This window comes from Cyprinodon tularosa, unplaced genomic scaffold (assembly GCF_016077235.1).
Source record: "Cyprinodon tularosa strain WSP-4 unplaced genomic scaffold, ASM1607723v1 ctg673, whole genome shotgun sequence".
Lineage (NCBI taxonomy): Eukaryota > Metazoa > Chordata > Actinopteri > Cyprinodontiformes > Cyprinodontidae > Cyprinodon > Cyprinodon tularosa.
In genome coordinates, this window is record NW_024039422.1 from 164,283 (window position 1) to 185,153 (window position 20,871).

The 20,871-nt window shown below is 40.5% G+C and overlaps 1 protein-coding gene across 4 annotated transcripts in view; it reads right to left on the reverse strand.

Moving 5' to 3' along the window:
- Positions 1–944: 944 nt before the first annotated feature.
- tnk2a (tyrosine kinase, non-receptor, 2a) overlaps positions 945–20,871 on the reverse strand; it is a 40,162-nt gene continuing 20,235 nt past the window's right edge. For 3 of the 4 annotated variants that reach the window (XM_038267440.1, XM_038267437.1, XM_038267438.1), the window contains 10 exons: positions 20,654–20,848; positions 19,476–19,567; positions 19,345–19,389; positions 19,031–19,269; positions 10,975–11,178; positions 10,229–10,872; positions 8,549–8,693; positions 7,940–8,035; positions 5,818–5,945; positions 945–3,281 (listed from right to left, as the gene is read on the reverse strand). In XM_038267440.1, the coding sequence (XP_038123368.1) occupies positions 3,269–3,281; positions 5,818–5,945; positions 7,940–8,035; positions 8,549–8,693; positions 10,229–10,872; positions 10,975–11,178; positions 19,031–19,269; positions 19,345–19,389; positions 19,476–19,567; positions 20,654–20,848 (1,801 nt within the window). In that variant the 3' untranslated portion in view covers positions 945–3,268. Of the gene's footprint in view, positions 3,282–5,813; positions 5,946–7,939; positions 8,036–8,548; positions 8,694–10,228; positions 10,873–10,974; positions 11,179–19,030; positions 19,270–19,344; positions 19,390–19,475; positions 19,568–20,653; positions 20,849–20,871 lie in introns of those variants that run through there. The other variant, XM_038267439.1, reaches the window with a different exon arrangement.

Genomic DNA, 20,871 nt, shown 5'->3' on the forward strand with positions numbered 1-20,871 from the left:
TTTTTTTTTTCTATTATATTAAAGGGTAGATTAGAGTTCTGCAACCGCACACATCAAATGTCGCTTGGGTCTGGTCTCGAACCAGTTTTGCTCGTATGCTTCTGCACCGTCGGTCTAAAACTTCTAAGGACGCACAGCAGTTTCCTGCCAAAGCGCAAGGGGGGCCTATTGGAGAACTCGTGAGAACTTCGGCAGATGGTCACGAGAATTTTGTTTTGGCAGAGACCTTGGCATCTTTATGTAATTTGTCTGAGGCATCGTACATGCGGTTGTACTTCCGGAACCTCCTCGATTGACCTTTTGTCGTAGTTGTCCATTGTAGTTCTTCCTCGGTTTTTAAAGATTGCGCACCCCAGCACCGAATCAAGAAGGAGGAACACACAGACAGCCGGAAAGGCATACCAAGGACCAATCACAGCTGCTTTTTATCTGCACACTTCCCCTTAAGGTCTGCGCAGGTTTGCGACCGTCCGACGCGTAGTCAGGATTTTTTTTGAGGTGCGCAACGATGGTTCCAGAAGCTCTGCGCGGGGGGCGAGGTCGCGCATAGAAAGATTTGACGGTTGCACGGAAGCATAAATTGGCCTTAGCACTGCTTCCAGACTGAGAGCAAAGTGGCACCAAATTTAAATTCCTGTTTTGTGCAAAAACTTGGTCAATAAAGTTTCTTAAAGGTTCAGAACAGCCGAGTGGATTTTAACCACTAATAACCAGTATTATAAAACACTTTATGGTGTCTGTTTCCCCTAAGGGAGAAAAAAATCTATTTTTAATTTAAACATTATTTCATTACTTCTAATGGCTTTGCCCCCCTTAATAAATAATCTTCATTTTAAACTCAGCTTTTGTTTGATAGCAATGTTAGTTTGAGCCAAAGTCCTCTCTAAAGATTAGTCTTTGTGCAATTTCTATCAAAATAAGAGAAAGAAAAACATATAACAGGGTATTTTTAACAGAATGTTTAATTTTCAAAAACATACAGCTTCATTTGCATAATAATTTTCAGGCTTCTCTAAATTAGCATCCCATAAAGCTTCCAGTTAAATTCAAAGCTAAATGTGCCACCTTCGCAGCAGCTTTTGAGACATTAATACAAAATAAATGAAACTTATCAATGAAGATGTAATAAAAGCCAGTGTTTCTGCAACAACACAGAGTTTGGTATTTATATGCTTTACTGTACAGCTGTTAGCTTTACAATAAGGATCCCAGTCTCTGCTCACACACATCAGCAGCTTAATTAATGACCCAGAAAGATCATCAACCTTTGTCTCTGTCCCAGTAGCTTCATAACAATAAATAATACCCTGTATTCATCCATGTGAGGAGAAGCAAAAAAAAAAACAAGCACACAACAATCAGTCTCTCAGATTAAAAACACCTTCCCTAAAGGAAAACTGGAGCTTTTCACCACTAATGGACCAATAGAGGACATTCTTTATGGGCCAATATTCAATGGGCAGCTGTAATGTGCCATTAAAGCACAAAATGGGCGGCTTGCTGTCAAAAGTCTGACATAATGAATAAAGGTTGGATAGAAGGAACCTCCACAGAGAGCCTCCAGGAAACATGTTGAATGTAGAGTAAGAGAAATGCAATAAGTCACAGCAGCCTGACCAGCAGCTCACTCATGATAACAGGTTATATACAACATTATCCGTACATTTAAACAGAAATACATCACGCTGTTTCACTAATGGAGAGAAGGCCATCACGTTGACGATTAAACCCCACTTAAAGATTACTGCAGCCGTCTGCTCACGCTCGAACCCTTCAAACAGGAACTCCAAGCCAGCAGCTCTGTCAGCTGGTGAAACGCTTGCATGGATTCAAGGTGGGAAGGTTATCACAGCACAGCTGAGCACAAACACAGCCTCACGCTGCTGTGTAAACAAAACAAAACAAAAAAATGAAAGCCACTAAACTTCTCCACATTTTGTCACGCTACAGCTTCAAACTTCATTATGTTTTAGTGTGAGACGGAGGAAAAGGATGGCAGGTTTTGGGGTTCAGCCCTAAAGAGGCTGTTATGTCTCCATCTGTAGTATGGCATGAGCTCAGAATCAGCAGCAATGAACAGAGAGCGTCTGTGAACTCCAATCTTCAAATTAAAAAGGAGATCACACAGCATGATGCTGCCATACCATTTCTAAAGGTGACTAAGGAGGATGTGCAGCGCTGTGTTCATCTTTATATGGGATATTCACCTACCTTTCTTTTTCAAAAAATATACAAAAATTATCCCATAGTGATTAAAAATGGTGTTAAGGGCTAACAGCTGATGGAACATTTTACAGAAGAAAAATAAAATAAGCCCAGAGATCAGATGGTGTCAAATCTGGAAGAAAGAGGCCATTTTCTCCTCATCAGCAATGAATGTTCCCAAAATGCTCTGGAATCTCCGTTATTTAGGGAAAAATCAGTTTAGAAGAACCAGGGAATGAGGTCCTTAGCTGGAGACGGAAGAAGCCGATGGCTGGAGCTTGTCTTTAGGTGTTAACACTCCACTGATCAGCCACCAGCTACCAGCTTTACACATCCACAGACCTTTTCCAGGTTATCAGACCAGAAGAAACCAAGGAATTCCTGGGCTGTGCCTAAAACATCCCCTCTGCAGAAAAACAGCTTCCCTATAATGATGCATGGCGGAGGCAGGGTCATACTGTCACGTTAGTAGGAACTGTCTGCATGGAACATTTAAGTGGATGCAGTGCTGGCAACATTAGCAGTTTATTTAGCCTATTATATAAAGGAAAAATTGTTTGCACCTCAGACAATAGACAAGGATTCATCTTTAAGGCGACAAATAACCAAACCCCAAAGCCGAAGAAATAGAGATGTAGCTTCAGAAGACAGAGGGTGAAGATATTTCAGTAAAGGCAAACGGTCCAACCTGAACCAAGCAGAACTGAAGCTTAACTGGTTCAAAAAGCGGAAAAGGGAAAGAATACATTAAACATCTGAGAAATATAAGGTTTCCAGTGTGTAGACGTGTAAGAAGAAAATCAATAGTAGAATAAAACTGTAGTATGACAAAATGTGGAGAAGAGGTGGGAATACTTTCTGCTGGTACTGTACGTCTAAATAAATAAAACATTTAAAACCATAACCTACAGAATGTACCCAGGGGTCCACCTGTGAGGATAAGTGGGAGACTTTAAGGGGTGTGAAAACTTAATCAGAGCTGTCATTAACTCTTGGAGAAGCCAGTGCTTCAGGCGCCTCGGTGTCACTGGATATCAGGAGCTCGTCAGCGGCTGATTGGTCCTCAGGTGGTCTTCCTGTAAACACACAAAGTGCTTCATTAGTGTTTGATTGTTCTTAGTGCTTTTCCGGCTCTAAGGGCGTCAATACTTTTACTTTGGCATATGGCAAACCCGCAGATCTTTTATTGACTAAATCTTCAGCTCAAAACACAGCAAAAGCTGTCGTCGGCTGGCTGCTGGTGAGACACAAACGAGGTAGAGTCGTTATGTTGTCAAAACCTCCACCTGGTTTTGCTCGCAGGGTAAATTGGCTTCGTTACGGATAACAGCCGCTCTCACTAATGAAGTGGAGTGATGGACAGAAAGTTTGCACAACCAGACTGTTTTCTCTAATTTTAGGTGTAAATTTCTCACTTGTGATTTTAGGGCACTGGAAGGAAGGTTTACTCTATAAAAACGCTAATGTTCAGTGCACAATTACACAAAATGATCATCTAATCAAATCATTTTCTTCCTGTGTGATGAACCGTCAGCTCTGAATAAAACCCTGCAGGGAACACAGCTCTGCAGCAAAAACAGCCTCATATATAAAGAAGGAAGAGAAGTTTATGAAAACATTAAGGAATTAAGACAGCTGCAGCTGAAAGAAGTCTTTATTGTGTTTAGTATCACTATGCTGCCACCAGTGCAGAGCTTACTCCAGCAGGACAGCAGGTCTGTTAGAGTTTATCTGTGCACAATAACAGGTGACGACTTTAGGACCGCGGTCTGGGGAAAAGATGGCCGAAAGTCTCTTCTTTCAAAGAAATACATCAGCAGTAGATGGAAACTAGAGGACAGAAGCAAAGCTACTTTTCTTGTACGGTAGTCTGGGTCTTTAGGGAAGATCCTGATTTTATATCCCAGGATACAGCTATGAACAAAGTGTGGGATCATCCTCCTTTAGAAACTTCTAAAGGTCTGGGAGTAACTAGTGATGATCTTTAGATTCTCCTGCAATATAGAGCGCCGCATCACAGAGCAAATATGGCTGAAAGGTCAGGGAAATAAAATGTTGGCACACAGAGACTCCTCAGCTGCTCTGGGAATCTATGTTCTTTTTTTTTTTGATAGGCTGATAAAAGTGTCAAAATCCCAACCAAGGATCAGCTGGAGCCACAGAATATTTTGTCACGTCTTAATCTTTCCCCCATAACGGAAAATTCAGTTCCAGTTCCTAAGAGGCCCATTCATTTAGCCTTTGTTAGTAAAGTTTAGGATGGACATGTTTTCTCTGAGCTACTGTGAATTAACGGGTTTCTTTGGGAAAAGAGGAGCTTGTTAAAAAGAGATCAGTGAGGTTCTCTGAAAGCCTCTCGTCTCATGAGGAACCGAATTAATCCCACAGGTGTGAGACCAAAAAAGACAATTGTCATCTGTAATTAACAGCAGCTGGGCTTCCAAATAAAGCTGCTGCATTCGTCTATCTGACAGTTAAGATTTTCTTATCATAAACCTAAATGTGCTGCACAGCTGATAAGTTATTAGGGAATCAGGGAAAAGGTATAAATAATTTGTTTTACAGTGCAACAACATAAACTTCACAGAGTAGCTCAATATGAAAGGGAAGGAATCCTCTAACAAAAAGCAGAATCAGTTGGTTTAGATGTTCAGCCGCTCTGAAAGAATACCCCGTTTAGCCTTTTATAGCAATTCTAATTGCAGGTTTTTAAGGATTTATCTTTACCAGCTTTGCATATCTATGGGATAAAACTCTGCCTATTATCAAATTAGCTCCAGCTCAGTCAGATTGGATGGAGAGGAACGGTGAACATTAATGTTTTATTCTAACGGATGAATCCGCTTTATTCTAAACGATCACCAGCTCTGGGTGAATTGCTTCGGTCTCAAATCTTTCACAGACTCTAAGAGTTTCCTTCCAGGACTGCTCAGCATTCAGCTCCATCGATTATGACCACCTCCTCAAAGGCCATGATGCTGCCACTACCATGTTTCATCAAGGTGGATGTTTGCTGCAACACCTCATGGTTTGGTGTCAAAGGGTTTAATTTTGTCTCATAGTGGGGTTCTAAGGGGTTTGTAGGCTCAGAAAATCTATTCTCGCTCTAATCTACTATTTGTGGAGTTCATGACAAACAGATGTCATGCCAACCTGAGCTGTGGGTCTGCAACTCCTCCAGAGACACCATAGGGTTCTACTTTGTTATCAGATTATTGAAAAACATAGAGTTATGTGAGGTGTTTATAGCCAAACTCTTTTCAAAGTGTTCTGTTTCGTCCCTGAACTGCTACGTTCTTTGGTTTTCATGACACTGTGTCTTTTCAAATGTTCCAGAAAAATATCTGACGTCTTCATAGAACAGACACGTTTGTAAAAAGTTCTCTGCACCATATAGTGTTAATTTTGTAACATAAAATCCCCAAACAGGGTTGTTAATGTTTCATATAGAGTGAATTTATATTCCAAGGAGTAGAAAAAGAAATCTTCTAGAAGGGCAGTGACAAAACGTTTTAGAAAATCATGAACCAAACAGAAAATTTGACTGGATCTGTGTATTTTAGAGGAAACTGGATATGACGTAGCTCTTTCCTCGTCTTTCCTCTGAATTACCTGTTTTGATGTGGTCTGTACGTGTCCAACATGACGGTGCTGGCCTGCTCCAGGTTCCACTGGTGGCGCTGCAGCAGCTCCTCGCACTCTGCTCTCGATCTCAGCCCCAGACGAAACAGCTGCTCCACCTGCAGCCCAGATGGGGAAAGGAATTTCACACAGGTAGGAAAAGTTCCTCAGGTGCTGGACTAACGGATTTCTGGCCAACTGGGAAACGTCTTTTTCTCAGTCTGTTTCATACTAAATGAAACTGACTGTGCAGAACTCATTCCTGAATGCATAGAGAGATCTATAACCACTGTCAGTAGTTTGACCTGGTTACATACAGCTTTAAAACAAGCCACTGGAACTTCCTGGAACAGCTTGGAGGAGAGCCAGTGGACGCAGCAGGTAATTCTGAGGTTTTTATGAGCCGGTCAGAGGGAGGTAGTTTGGGATCACACCTAAAGTGGCAGACAGGCTCCAAGGATCTCCAGGAAGGAGGAGCAGGAGGTGTCAACAGTAGCTGAGCTCCAGTATTTAGCCAAATCCATGGCAGGGTTAGTGAGTACTGAGACTTGTTAATCTATTAAATGAAGAGCCTAAACATTTAGTGGCCAGGAAAGGTTTTAATAAATGATTATTAAAAAAAAAGTCCTGCATCCTTAACGTGACATGTATCATGTATAATTCAGCAGAAAAACAAACATGTTTGGAGGTTTGACGTATGAATAATATAAAGGTGTGGGAATCAGGTAGCACAGGAGTTCAAACCTTGGAACTAATACTTAGACAGAGTTTTATCATTTAGTAGAAGAGTTTTTCACAGATCTTCTTATGACAGCACCCCTCCCTCCCTCCCTCCTTCTTTACAAAAGTTCTATCACAACATATTAGATTCTGAGGACAAATTTGGGTTGCATCCCCTCTACAGAGTGGGCTATATTATCATTAAATCCATGAAAATATGTGGAAATGAACGCTTAATTTAATATGACATTAAAAATATCCCCATCAGCATCCAGCCTATGTGCAGTTTCTGCCCAAATATTTTCTTTTAGTTGTGGATTTTTGTAACAGGGATAACTAGGATCATAAATAGTTTGCAAGAAATATGTTTGTTCTCTATCATATTTAGCTGTAGCCTTTATAGAAGCTAATTGAAAACGTTCAATTGCTCGTGTTGAAGCAAATTTGTTTGTTGACTTAATTACATGTCTGCTCCCTATATCAGTGTTTTTCAACCCCGGTCCTCAAGGCACACTGCCCTGCATCTTTTAGATGTTTCCCAGCTTTCGTAGACCTGTTATCAATTGATAGCAGATTATCAGGCTTTGCTGAACTGCAATCATCTGAATCAGCTGTGCTGAAGCTCAGAAACATCCAAAACATGCAGAGCAGTGTGCCTTGAGGACCAGGGTTGAAAAACACTGTCCTATATGATGCTTAAAAAGCAAAAATCCTTCATATGTCTGCTAGAAATCCCTAGACTGGAAGAAATCAGCCCAGACCATGATGCTGTCACCACCGTGGTTCCCATCGGGTGTACAACTTATCCTATAAAGTGTTAAGGCACTGGTATCTATTCAATTCAATTCAGTTTATTTACATAGCACCAATTCACAACACGTCATCTCAAGGCACTTTACGTTTCAACCAGATCATCCAGTCAAATTGATTCAAAGTTTTCTATCTAAGGAAAACCAGTTGATTTCATCGACTTATTGACTCAAATGCAATCCCTCACACTAAGCATGCTTGTAGCGACAGTGGAGAGGAAAAACTCCCTTTTAACAGGAAGAAACCTCCAGCAGAACCAGGCTGCAGTGTGAGCGGCCATCTGCTGAGGCCGACTGGGGTTCAAGGAGACAGAAGCAGAGATAGAAAAAGCAACTGTAAAAGGCGGTTCCGTCCAGTAAAGCACACAGCCAGGCAGACTGAGTCTAGATATTCTCCTCTGCATTACATGGCAGATAGCTACATTTGGATAATGAGATTCTTCCAACCATTTGAAATCTCTCTGCAAAGTGAGACTTTAGCTGAAGGAGGCAGGCGTCCAAAGAAATTCAATGACAGCTAAATTATATTTTTAGACCTACATGTTTTATTGGGATATGTAAAATATGTCAATGAATTAGTGTACCTTTAAATAATTGACAGCCTGAGGGATGCTCCAGTTATGACTCTGCAGAGCAGCTCTGCACTCCTCCATTGTAACGCCATGCACTGCTCCTTGCACCTGTTAACAGTGAGTGGAGAACATGTTTGAAGTTTTCTCTTTTTTAACAGACCAGGGACCAAAAAAAACAACTGGAACAAACTGATTTACTGTATAAAAAAGAACAGACAAACTATCAAACATATTCCTGAAAGGTAGGGAAAGGAAAAAATTATATATTTTCAATGGTAATCATAATTGTTCATTTGTATAATAAATTGAACTGCGATTGATTTTAAATTAGCCCACAGCACTTTGAGGCTTTCTTCCATTAATATTAAGTGATGATTATTTTTTTTCTGTTTTAATGTTCAAATGTTATGTAGAAATTAGGTCACATCTGCAGCTTTGTGAAAGCCGAGTTCTGCTAATTAAAACTCTGTTGATAAATGGATGTTGCTTCACTAAACCAGGTCAACTGGTTATTATTGTAAAATTAGAGGCGTCTGCTTCGCCTGCAGCAGATCCTGGCATTTGTGGGATCGTCAGACAAAGACAACAATTTGATGACATTATAAGGGCATGTTCCCTTACCTCTGTGATGCTCTGCTCCTGTTGCATGCTGGGACCTGCCGTCTTGCTGTTGTTGTTGTTGTAGGAGGAGTTTGGTTTGGCTCCGCCTGGATGCTGCTGCTGCTGCATAATGGGTTTGACGGCAGCCATGTTCGCCGCCCCGTATCTGCTCAGAGAAGAGAGACAGATATCTGATGTTTGATTATTTGTTTAGAGTAGGGGTGAGCAATTCCAATTCCTGAGGGCTGGATCCTACAACTTTTAGCCACATTTACACTACCTTTTTGAAACCGTGCCAAGATTGGTCCGAGTACGGTAACAGAGATAACTGTTGACTATAAATGGCAGATAAAACTGAACCGAACCGTGCCAGAAACAACCAAACCGCACTAAACTGGTAAACTGGTACTAGTTCAACAGTAGGTCTCTTGTCACAATTATAACCAAACTTCCTGAACGTTATGGGCGCCGCAGTGTTGATTTGCCAGCTACCCTCTGGAGAGCAGTAGTACCGTAGATTGTCACTCGGAGGTGAGGAACCGTGCTAGTGTGGTGTGTAAATGGTCGTAAGGAACCGACCTCGGCACAGATAACTGATCCAAGCTCGGTCCGAACTCAACACGGATCAGTTTTCAGAAGGTAGTGCACTGCAAAAACTTTCTGGAAATAAGTAAAAAAATGCTAAAATTAAGTGCATTTACCCTTAATTTGAGCAGGTAAATAAGATGATTTGCCAATGGAATGAGTATTTTTTACTCTTAAAATAACATAATTAGATAATGTGCACTTGAAAATAGTACAATGTAATTGTTTTTTCTTATTTTAAATCTAAATTATCTTGTTTCATTGGCAAAGTGTCTCACCTCCTCAATTCAAGAAAAAATACACTTATTGTAAGAGAAAAGGAGCCATCCATCCATCCATCTTCTGTCACGCTTATCCCAAGTGGGGTCGCAAGGGGTGCTGGTGCCTAACTCCAGCTGTCTACGGGAGAGAGGCGGGGTACACAGGTCGCCAGGGCAACACATAGACACACAACTCTTCACACTTACACCTAAGGAGAATTTAGAGAAGCCAATTAACCCGAAAGTCATGTTTTTGGACTGTAGGAGGAAGCCGGAGTACCCGGAGAGAACCCATGCATGCTCAGGGAGAACATGCAAACTCCGGCTAGGAATCAAACCCAGAACCTTCTTGCTGCAAGGCAGCATTGCTACCCACTGTAACACTGCGCAGCCCAGAAAAGGACTTATTTAGATAAAAAATTTCCGCAGTGTGTAAATGCTGCTTTTAGATGTGCCTTTGGTTCACCACACCTGAATCAAGTAATTAGATGATTGAGAGGACTCTGGAGGAATTGACTGCATACTGAGGAGGTACTCAGCCATTTGATTCAGGTGTGTTGGACCAAGGATGGATCTAAAAGTTGCAGGATAACGTCCCCCAGGAACTGGAATTGCCCACCCCCGGGTTAGATTAACGAGTATAATAGATAAATAACTAGATGGATAAGTAAAAAAAAAACTTTTAGAGAGAAGGAGAGAAAGGGTTTATATCTATCTTCTCTGTTTCTGTTGTGTTCCAGACCTAAAAACCTACGAAATCAATCCAGATTTATTTTAGACCCTCAGACTAAAACGAAATTAAATCTGACTACAATGTTCTTTTCAGCAAGAGTGGACGTTCAAGTTGGAAACTCACCTCTCCAGGAAAGCTGGTCTCTCTGGTAGAGGTGTGGGAGCAGAGCTCTGAGGACTGTCCATTAAAGAGGTGAGGCCACGGCCGTCTCGAAGGGTGAGGGGCTCCAGTAAGGAGTTAGAGGAGTAAGAGGAGGCCGACAGCCTTGACGCATATGATGCTGCTTGATGCGAGGAGGAGGAAGGGGAGCTGGTGGACAGGAGGGGGCCGAGGAGTCCTGCTGATCGGCGTGGAGAGACCGAAAGTGGAGGTGGGGGCAACACCACAAGTGTGGAGGATAGAGCCGGCGCCAGCGGGAGGGGAGAGGAGGAGCGGGAGCCTGGCTGAGAAAAAGCGTGGTCTCTGGGTGGGATCTGAGGAGGCGGATTCTCCTCATCTCCTAGAGATATGGTGCTGGAACGGGCCCCCTGCGGGGCGGAGCGGGAGCTGTAGCTGTGCTTAGAGGGACGTAAGGGGGGGGCAGGGCTGCGGGGCGGCAACACGGGCCGGTCCTCAAAGCAGGAGGTGATGGAGGTAGAAGAGGAGGAGGGGGAGGGAGGAGGCAGATAGATTTGTCTGTGGGCTCCAAAAGGAGCCAGAGGCATTGGGGTGGGGGAAGACGGGAGGGAACGCCCTGTTGCCATGGGAACCTGTAGCTTGACCATCACCTGTGAGAAGATGAGAATGTAAAGAAGAGGTGGTGCGTTGGACTATTTCTATCAGTCAGAGGCAGAAATAAACATCCACTGATGAGGATTATACAGCTGTACCTCCCTCTGCAGCTCCTGGAACAGGTCAGCAGACTGGGACTCACTTCTCCCCGACACACTGGACACAGGCGGGGGCAAGGCTTCTTCAGTCTGACCCTTATTGATGGAGCGCACCTCCTGATCTTCTGATTGGTCATCGAAGTCTGCAGTGACCTCATCATAGGCTGGCTGGGGGAGAGGCCAGTCCAGGATAGAGGGGGTGTCCTGGGGTGGAAAAAATAAAAATTATAAATTATACAGAATTTAGATCAAAGAAAATCACCTAAAACAACAGATGAACACCTGTAAACCTCAGACTGCTGCTTCTAAAGAGCCGGTCTCACCGAAGACGATCACCTTGTAAATCCCATAAAACAAACACAAATGTTTATAGTTTTTCACTACAGTTTTTTACATTTTGGTCCATTTGTTTTCTAATTTATTATTATTATTATTTTATCTATAGAAAAAAACAACATAAGATCTAAGCATCTGGTCAGTTTTACTTTTACAGTCCTTAAAATCTGCTGTTTAAATAAGTGTTTCTATGTTCTCTCCTGTGTTTAGCAGAGGGAGTGCAGTGAGTCTAAAAATGCTGTAAAGGATCAGTCCATCATGATAGTCAAACAACCAGCTTTGACTAGTTTCTGACTTTGTTTATTAAATATTTTCTGTAAAACTGTGTATTGCAGGAGATTTTAATAACTAGTGCTTTTGAAACGGAGCATAGCGGCAGTGAAAGAAGAGCAGTTCAAAAAAGCAGTGTTAGCAGTGAAGCTGAAGCAGGTAGCAGGAATAACAGCAGCGGCAATAAGCATGTAATATGCACTTATCACGAAAGATGTCTTTTTCTTGTCTAAGTGTAGAAGTTTGCAGACTGGTGAGCAGAGAAATGACACATCCTAAGGGTTATATTCGAAGAGATCTATAATAAAGCAGAAACCTAGACTTTACATAGATCCTGTGGTTCAAAGAAATTGCAGATATATGCAATAACTACACCTTTACCCTGTGGTTTAGATGGTCGGCTGGAGAGATTGCAGACAGCTGGCTCCCCAGCTCAGACCAAATTAAACCATCACAGGACCTCTGATGATCTGGAAAGCAAAAAAAGCATTTCATCCTAAACTAATTCCGATTTTGACTAATGCCTTTAGGTGTGCCAGCTATAAAGCTGTTAAATGCACCAAAAGCAAACTGCCTGGATTGTATTGCTTAGCAAATATCTTGGCTTTAAAGGTCAGCTTTATGTACTCAAATATCATCTAAGATTAATTGGTTTGGAATGTAGGAATTTGTTTAAGTTCATATAATTACTATACTTGATAGTGCATGTGTTACGTCCACAACGGCACAACATATTTGAGGACAAAGACAAAACTGAGGGCACAAAGTTATTTATTTTTATTTATTCTGTTGTTTAACACTCCTTCAAAACCCTCTTTTCTTAAGACAGCTGTGGGGGATATTCTGTAATATATTCTGTAAATATCCTCAGCTTACGTGTCCAGAAAAAAAACAACAACAAAGTATTAACAGAAAGTTGGACCTGGTGAGCCGATCAAAAATAACAAAACAGTACAGCAGGGGGCTAACCATATACAGGCCCATCGAAGCCCCTACTAGTACCGGACTACAGCAAAAATAAACTACTAAAGAGAAATAAAGAATCGAAAACAGGACAACCGACCCCACCAGGCCAAAATCACAATGAAAAAAGCATCCAAACATAGGCTAATAAAAATACGGCATGGCAGGTCGGAGGTGTCGGCTGCAGCCTGCAGCAACTGGAGAAACTCCAAAACATACTAAACAAAAATTTATTTAACCAAAATTAATATTAAACCATCTAGAAAGAAGAATTAACAAAATAATTATGTGCCCAAAGCAGATAACATGTTTTTGTTTTGTTTTGACTATTTTAATGTTCTTTTTAATCGTCTTTGTACATAAGCTGAGGAGGCCATTTAGACTGAGTAGAAAGCGGCAACAGTTAGGGGAGTCCCGATACAACTTTTTCATCTACGATATGATATCAGTTTGCAGCTTTGAGTATTGACTGATACAGATTTTGTCTTAGTACAATGTCAGCATTAATAACACATACCTTTATTGCTTATTTTATAGTATGGAATGATAGAAAAGGCTTGATCAAGTGGTAATCTCAGAGAACAATAGTCAACATCAGGTAAGAAAACAACTGGCTCATTTCTTATCCATCAGAAAATTAACTTTAAACCAAAGACGATAGAAGCAAAGTGTTTTTATGAGCTTTGTAATATCTAAGAATTTAAATGCAGGTCGATAAATTCTGATAGTCATTTTTTTGGCTGAGATTGGACTGATTTGTAATATTGGTATCGGATCTGGACACCTATAGAGACCCTCTTTAACGAAGACCAACAAAGGAAAACACATTACACCTGTTCTATCCTTCCTGCATGGGCACCAGGAACATTTTAAAATGTTGGCTCTGACTATTAAAGCCCTGCTCCCAAATATATTTAGAACGTTAATGTTCCTCTCAGACGTTGAGAACATCTGAATAGAGGTTTTCTATGACACTTCCCTCTGTAAGCTGGTGGTGTGGGCGTGGCCCTTTAGTTCTGGAACCTTCTCCTACTGTCAATGTGCTGCATGAACTCATCTGACTCTTTTAAGAAGCACCAGAAAGCCAGATGGCGGCTAAATACTAATAAGTACCGAACGTGATGTAATGCGTCACGGAAAACCAACAGCTTTTAGAAGGTTTGCTAACACCAGTAGCACTGTTAACAATTACGTCCTCCCATGTCTATTATCCTCACAGTGAATTCAGAAAACGTCCTGAACTTTAGCTTGGACTCCAACATCTTGTGCCTTTTTATACTTATGCTTTGGCTTGTTTACCAATTGTATGCATACTCAGTGAAATGACCAAGGTCACATGATGTTGTTACGAGAAATATACACAGAAAGGCAATATCGACCAACAAGCTGAACAAAAAACATAACAAATACTATACCAGCAGGATGCCGAAATTTTTAACAAAACATTTTATTCAACCAAAGTGAGTTATTGGTTTAGAAAAAAAAAAAAGAAGTGACTATACTACTTTATTATAGGATATCCATTTAGACCAAATTGTTCATATCCATGGGTCCCTTTTTACTATATTCATTTTTTATTCCTCTTTATGGACAGACGGACTGCAGATAAAAATGTAATAGTCTTTCAGGGCTAATAAAGAAATCTGAACACATACGTAGATTAATTTCTTACTACATTCCCCCAAAAAATAGACCTTCGGGGGTGATCTGTTGGTATTTTACCCCATTCTACTCATTCAAAAGGTAAAAATGTATCAAAAAAAAAGAGATTGTGCTGTTGGAGACCGTGTGTTTACATCAATTATGATGTGATTTAACTTCAGAAAAAAACAGAACTGTTCGTTCAACATTCAGCCTAAAAAGACAACATTATTAATCTATTAGAAAGCCAAGAGGTAAGCCTAATAAACTCACATAATGTCAATACAGATTTTTACTTTTTTTGATAGTAGGTAAATAAAGGTGCCATTTTATTAAGAATGAATAATTCAGCAACAAATAAAAACAGGTTGTATTTAATTTGATTAGAAAGCTGAATTTTTAAGTTTAAAGCCAACTAAGGTTTGGCTTTAGACAGCTATTTATAAATTATGTATTTTCCCTTAAATTGCCCTGCCATGTGATCAAATCTGTCTAGAGCGAGAAAAGAGATTCAGTCTCAACTGTAATTTAAGATCCTCCTGCAGACCCTCCTCCAAAGAGAGATGAGAACCAACGCACTCTGAGTTGGTTACTGGTAAATGGAGCCAGGTGTGCACTCCAATTACTCCTACAGTAATCAGCCAACAGTACAGTGATATGCTAATAAGTAAAGCCGGAAAAAAAGCTAAGATTTCCTGCTTTAAACAACATTTGGGGGGAAAATAGCCATTTTTTTGTTTATTTCTCTGTTCTACTTATGATCTCAAAGATTACATGTTTACAGTCCTTCTTCCAGATGTGTGAAAGCAAACTAAAGCTGCAGGCTTTATTCTGGGTCGATGCCTGAAGCATGAGGGGGGAGAGGGTCAATCAATGAGCTCCAATCATCATCATGCTGCACCTATCTGTGTGCATCCAAGAGGAGAAGTTATCAATCACACTTTCAGGCCAGAGGCCGCATCGGTGTCTTTGCAGTAATCACCGTCTGCCTCAGCTGTGATTTGATTAGTGTTTTTTTCAGTCATGGAAGGTTTCTAATGTGTCTTTAAACCCACTTTGCTGACATTACATAGCTTTTACAGTGCGAGTGGGTAAAGGTAAAAGGTCAGAGGCTAAAACCTTCAGATTAGATAGGGCCTTCTCTGCTAATTGCTAGCTTGGCTCCAATGGGGGATGTGGGTTTGCTGATAATGGAAAAACAAATCATCTTTTCTTCCAACCTTTACTCAATGAGGCGTTGAACAACATGGTCTTCCATAAATTCAGTTCTCACACCCACAGTGTGGTCGCTGAGCTCTGGCTGTTAATTAAAAGCTGACATTTGACCACAGCGGGCTGCAGAGGGAAGGCAGCGTGGCTGATATGGAGGACTGAGCTCATGCTTACAGGCAAACTGTTGCCTCTGAGATCGAATTGCGGCTTAATGTCCAAGGTGTCATATTTAAATTAATCCAGAGGTTTAAAATACTTCCATCTGCATCCCTGGGAACTTTCAGGGACTATTTCTGGGCGCAGCAAGGTTCTCTTTTCCAAACCTTGTTGACAATATTGGCTTTAATCAAATATCCTGCTCAGCCATAGAATTTGGTTTTGGAAATCACAGATGTTTACTAGTCTCTTAAGAATTAAATAAACAGTTTCTTCATTAAATAATCTCATTCATTTCTAACCCTTCATCACAGTAGATCAAGATTCAGAACCTGAACTGTTCTTCCTTTCACTGTATAATTTCCTTTTGAGATTAAAATAGTTTTATTTTTATTTCATGAGCATTCAACCTTCCTACCTTCAAGAGTTATCTTTCAATTAAGTACATTTACTGAATTTACTACTTTCCCTCTAAAAGAGAAAAGAAAATTTCAGCATGAGAGAACGAGTTTGTCTATGTTTTTGTAGCAGAGCTTAAAGGGACCCTATTAGAAATCCGATAGAGCATATATGCTCTGGAAATATCAAAAGAATCACATTAAAATCCATGAAAGTTTAATTTAAACATCAAAGAAAATACCTTTTTTTAATCTGTCAAAGACGAAGTTAAAACCTGAATATCCCAGTCTTCCTACTGTCCTTCTATCTGTTGCCCTAAATCAGGTTTAGAGTTTGAGCTGGAGAACTTCTACTAATGCTGGGAAAACATTTTTTAAACCCTGTTTTATGACCTCTAAACATAATTTCAAATATATGGTATAAATTACACATATAAAATAAAATGAACAAAGTGTTGTGAATAAATAACTGAGTATTAAACCTTTTATTTTACTGTTTTAGGATCCCTGTCCTTTCCTAGTTAGCTGAACGGTAAGAAAAAACTGGTGCTAAGCTACCTTGATTTCTATTCCTAAATGATCCAAAGTCATTAAACGCTGCTTTCAGTTTCGGAGACAATAATGAGGTCGTTATCATGAAGCTACAGCCAACAGGAGGAGTTTCTGATATTAATGGATAGTGATGAAGTGCTTCCCTTTCACAATAAAACATGAGCAGCAGCTGCAGATTGCAGCTCATATCCCTGCTTCCTTTAACTCTTCATTAAAAAAGATAAAAAAACCCCTCAGAGTCTCAGACCAAGAGGCTTCATGTATAAAGCACAAAAAAAAAAAAAATGAGGTGCAACGTTTAACGCAGAACTCGGGATGTGTTAAAGTAAACATTGCATTAAAGTGTGCACCATACCAGTTAAACCTTTTTAAAGCTGCAATAACCAATTAAGAGGCGTTGAAAGATGCCGGGTAAAATTAAATGTGGTTCTATTATTTTTATTTAAACTTAAGGAGGATCGAACCTTATTTTATTCTGTAGGTTGGAGCTATTATGAATTGAACTTAATTTAAAAAAAAGAATCACATTTATCCTCATAAAACAAAGTAAGATGGCCAGAAAAAAAAAAGACGGAAACAACCTCAACTCTACGCATACTGTTAATATTCATGTTTAGGTCGTGGTTTTTCTCAAAAGGACACGTTCATTGTAACTGAAAAAAAGTTGGTGGAGACTAATTTAAAACAAACCAGATGTGATGATTAATCAGGTGGATGAGGTGCAGACAAATACATATTCATAAAAAGCTGTATAAAGCCGGCGTAAGGACCTGCAGCTGGAGGACGTGAAAGAACGCGGCTTGTGTTCAGATATCCTGCTGCTCTGCTGATACATGATGATGGATGGCTCTTTAGATTGTCCAGCATCACAGAGGGACACTCAGAAACAGTGCATCTCTGTGCCAGTTCAAGATCAAACCCCCCTTTAGACAGGTGCTAATTGACAGGTTTGATATTTAACTGACAGCCACATCCAAATGTTGGTCAGATATATAAAAATCCCTGAAAGTGCGCCTAAATAGTGAGACATCAAATCGCCCTTTGAATGGAGGAGCTGACTTCCAAATGGAAACAGAGCTATAATTGCACTCATATGGATCCAAAATGTCATATTGGCTTTTTAAATTCAAAGCATTTCAAAGCTGTGATGCACAAAGGTGTCTCATAAATACAGTAGCATGACTCTATTGCTGAAACAATTATTTTAACCGCATTAAATAATTGCTACATTTGGAACAGACTTTAAGCAGGCTCCGTGAGCGACGGCTGCCTTCTTGGTGCTTTTATCTATTTTTTAGCTGACGTCCTGAATCGTTTTAAACATTTAAAGGAATTCACTGTTTTTTTTTGTGTGTGAAGGGTTTCCTTTTAGTAACATGGAGCTCATATTAGCATCTTAGTAATGATTTGTTTAACATTGCGACAATCAGTTTTTAGCAGTAATTGAGCTCGATGCAGCAGCTAGACAGCACCTTGTGGAATTCACAAACTAAGAAAAATACTTTTTTAGTTTTAACTGGTTTAATGAGTTGCTGATGTTATTAAATAAGTTTTTTGTCGTATGTAATAAATCTCCCTAAGGAGTTTTGACTAAATTACAATGTGACGCTTTGACAGCACCGTTGTCATGGTTATTTGGACACACTGTGGGCGTCTTCAGGGTATTTATGCTGATTTGGATATGCATTTAGGGGCAAAGGGCAAAAACACGCGTGAGCCTGGGATCAATTCCACCAAAATGAGATGCATGAAGGTAGAGTGTTACACGTATGCTCGGCTTTATACATCTGACTTCTTCTGTGCCCCATTTTATGCATGAGGGCAAAGGAGTCCAAGTCTAAGTAGAGAGTGAAGTCTTTTATTTTGGAACTCGAGGGCGAATCGAGTCACCGTCTCTGTTTGAAAGTTAAACGACAGCTCATGTTTCAGAAAATGTTTAAAGGGGCAAAGTATTTCTTTATTTTCCCATCTAAAGTGTGGGTTGTGATTGTGGTCTGCAGTTTTAAAGACAAAATCCACAGAAAAAGAGACAAATCTGTTTTTGTTGTCACCTTGCAGAAGGGACCAGTACCATGATGAGTAATTATTCATTTTCATATAATCCACCAAAATGCTTAATTCGCTGTGGATTTCTGACTCCGGTCATCTGTTGGGAAGCTGCTGTTTCTTCACCACCAAATGTTAAATTGAACTGAATGCAAACAGAAAACACAAAGTTTGTCTTACAAGAATGTTAATCGGTAAGGATCTAGCAAACAAAGCCAGATTTGTCCGTGACTTGCAGCAGCATGGACAGGTCTCCTCGAGGGAAATGGTATTTATAGGGATTTAGAGGTCTGCAGGTCAAGCAAGAAAAAACAAAAGCAAAACTTGTGCTTTGTGAAGAGTTGTGAAGAAAAAAGAAAAATTAGAAAAGTTATGAGCGGCCTTGCATGTATCAATGAAAGCTGTTGTTGTCATAGTGTGGAGGTCACCGCTGCAGTGAATCACAGATGGATCCCAAACAGTCGGACCAATCAGAACTCTACCTTCAGGGTGTCCTCATCCGGCTGATGTGTCTCTGTGAGCGGGGAGGGTGTGGTTGAGCTGAAGCTGTCGTCTGTGAAGTCGATGAGCGACACTTCGCTCTTAGCTGATCGCACGCCGGCACCGCCTTCCCACGGTCGGAGCTTTAGGCCGAGAGACGCACCCAGCTTCTTAAGTCCAGATGATCCGCTGAAGTCGTCCTCCTCATCATAATCATCCATTACGGAGTCGTACAGCGGCTCTGGAAGCACATGAAGATCTCAGCGTCAAGAAGGAGCAGCGGCGTAGGTTTAAAATGCTCGGAAGGAAAACTTACTTTTGAGTAAAACGGCAGGCTTTGGTGGGCGAGGAGGGGGCTTCTCTGTGAAGGAAGAGTTTGGCCCTTTGTTAGACTTACATAGAAGCTTTTTTACATCATGGCAATCAAGTTGAATAAAAATCATTTACTCTTGGCACGGTTGGGCAATTTGGTTGGTCTTGCTCTTCCAGAATCAAATCCCAGGACATCTGGAGGGTCCATTGGGTTCCCCAAATACAAACTGAAAAGAACAGATTCAGTTTAAATTACTATGAAGCAGAACAATATAAACCAACCAGCTATAAATGTCCTAATATTTATGTTTAATCTCCTCTCCTTTAGACGAAACATCTCACAAGTGACTGATCTATAGACTGTAATTACAGCCAACCTGGAAAATCAGCTAATAGAAACCTTCTCAACTACTGATGGTGCTTTGCTGCCCTCCAGTGGACGGCTGTAGTACCTGCATTGTAAATGCAGTACTTTTACAACTCACCACAAACTCATCATGGTCATTGTGTGGATTCTAAACAAACATCAAGGCAACATAGAATCTATATTATGGTCAAGAGGTGCAATTCACAGTTGATTATCACCAAACATGGCCAACATTATGTCAAGACATAAATTGTTTATGTTGAGATTCAAAAGGATAATGATCCCAGAAACACATCAAAACTGGGTTTGGAGGCGATGAAGCAGAATAGTTTCCCCAACGCCAACCCTGTTGGAAGTTTTATAGTAGAGCTTCTTAAAATATTGAAAGTGAGCTAAAAAGGAACAACATCAACATTAGAAAAGGCTGTTTGGAGAAATATTTGAAAGGGGACTACATTTCAAGACTGATGGATTGAAACACTGCAGATCAATTATATATGTAGTTGGTAGAATGGACTCAAACTGCCTTAAATGTCTAAGATCCTGAGCTTTAATCTATATTTTTATGCTCTTATTTTGTGTTTTATCAACTCTACCACTTTGGGTTTAGTTTTAAACATAAAGTGCATAACAAATACAATCTATTATTGTTACAGAGAAATGTTATAATGTTTAAGAAAAGCATATAATTTCCATCAGACTTTTCATCAATAGTATTACATCTACATATTTTCCTAATATGCACAGTCCTTCAGTGTGGCATAGTTCCACAGATTCTTAAATTCAATAATCTTGTGGTCTTCATGTCAAGACATTTTCAAACATAGAAAAAATAAGCTGGCTTTAAATTTTCCTGTTTTGTTTTTTTTATTATTTTCTAAATTCCTTGTGATCACTAGCCTCAGACTCTTTAACCATGTTCGTCCCATTATGGGGGATCTTTCACCTGTCTATGCGATCTGCGTGTCCCCAGCTCCTGTGAGGATCAGTGTCTCCGTGTCCAGTGTGGATGAAGGAGTGTTTGAGCGGCCGGCTGATGTCCTGAGCAGAAAGTCCGGCCACGGAGGTCACGACGTGTCGGGGAAACTGACCAACACGCAACGTCCGTCTGTTCTGGCCACGCCACCAGTAATGCTCTGCCCTGAAGACATAGCAGCAGAACAC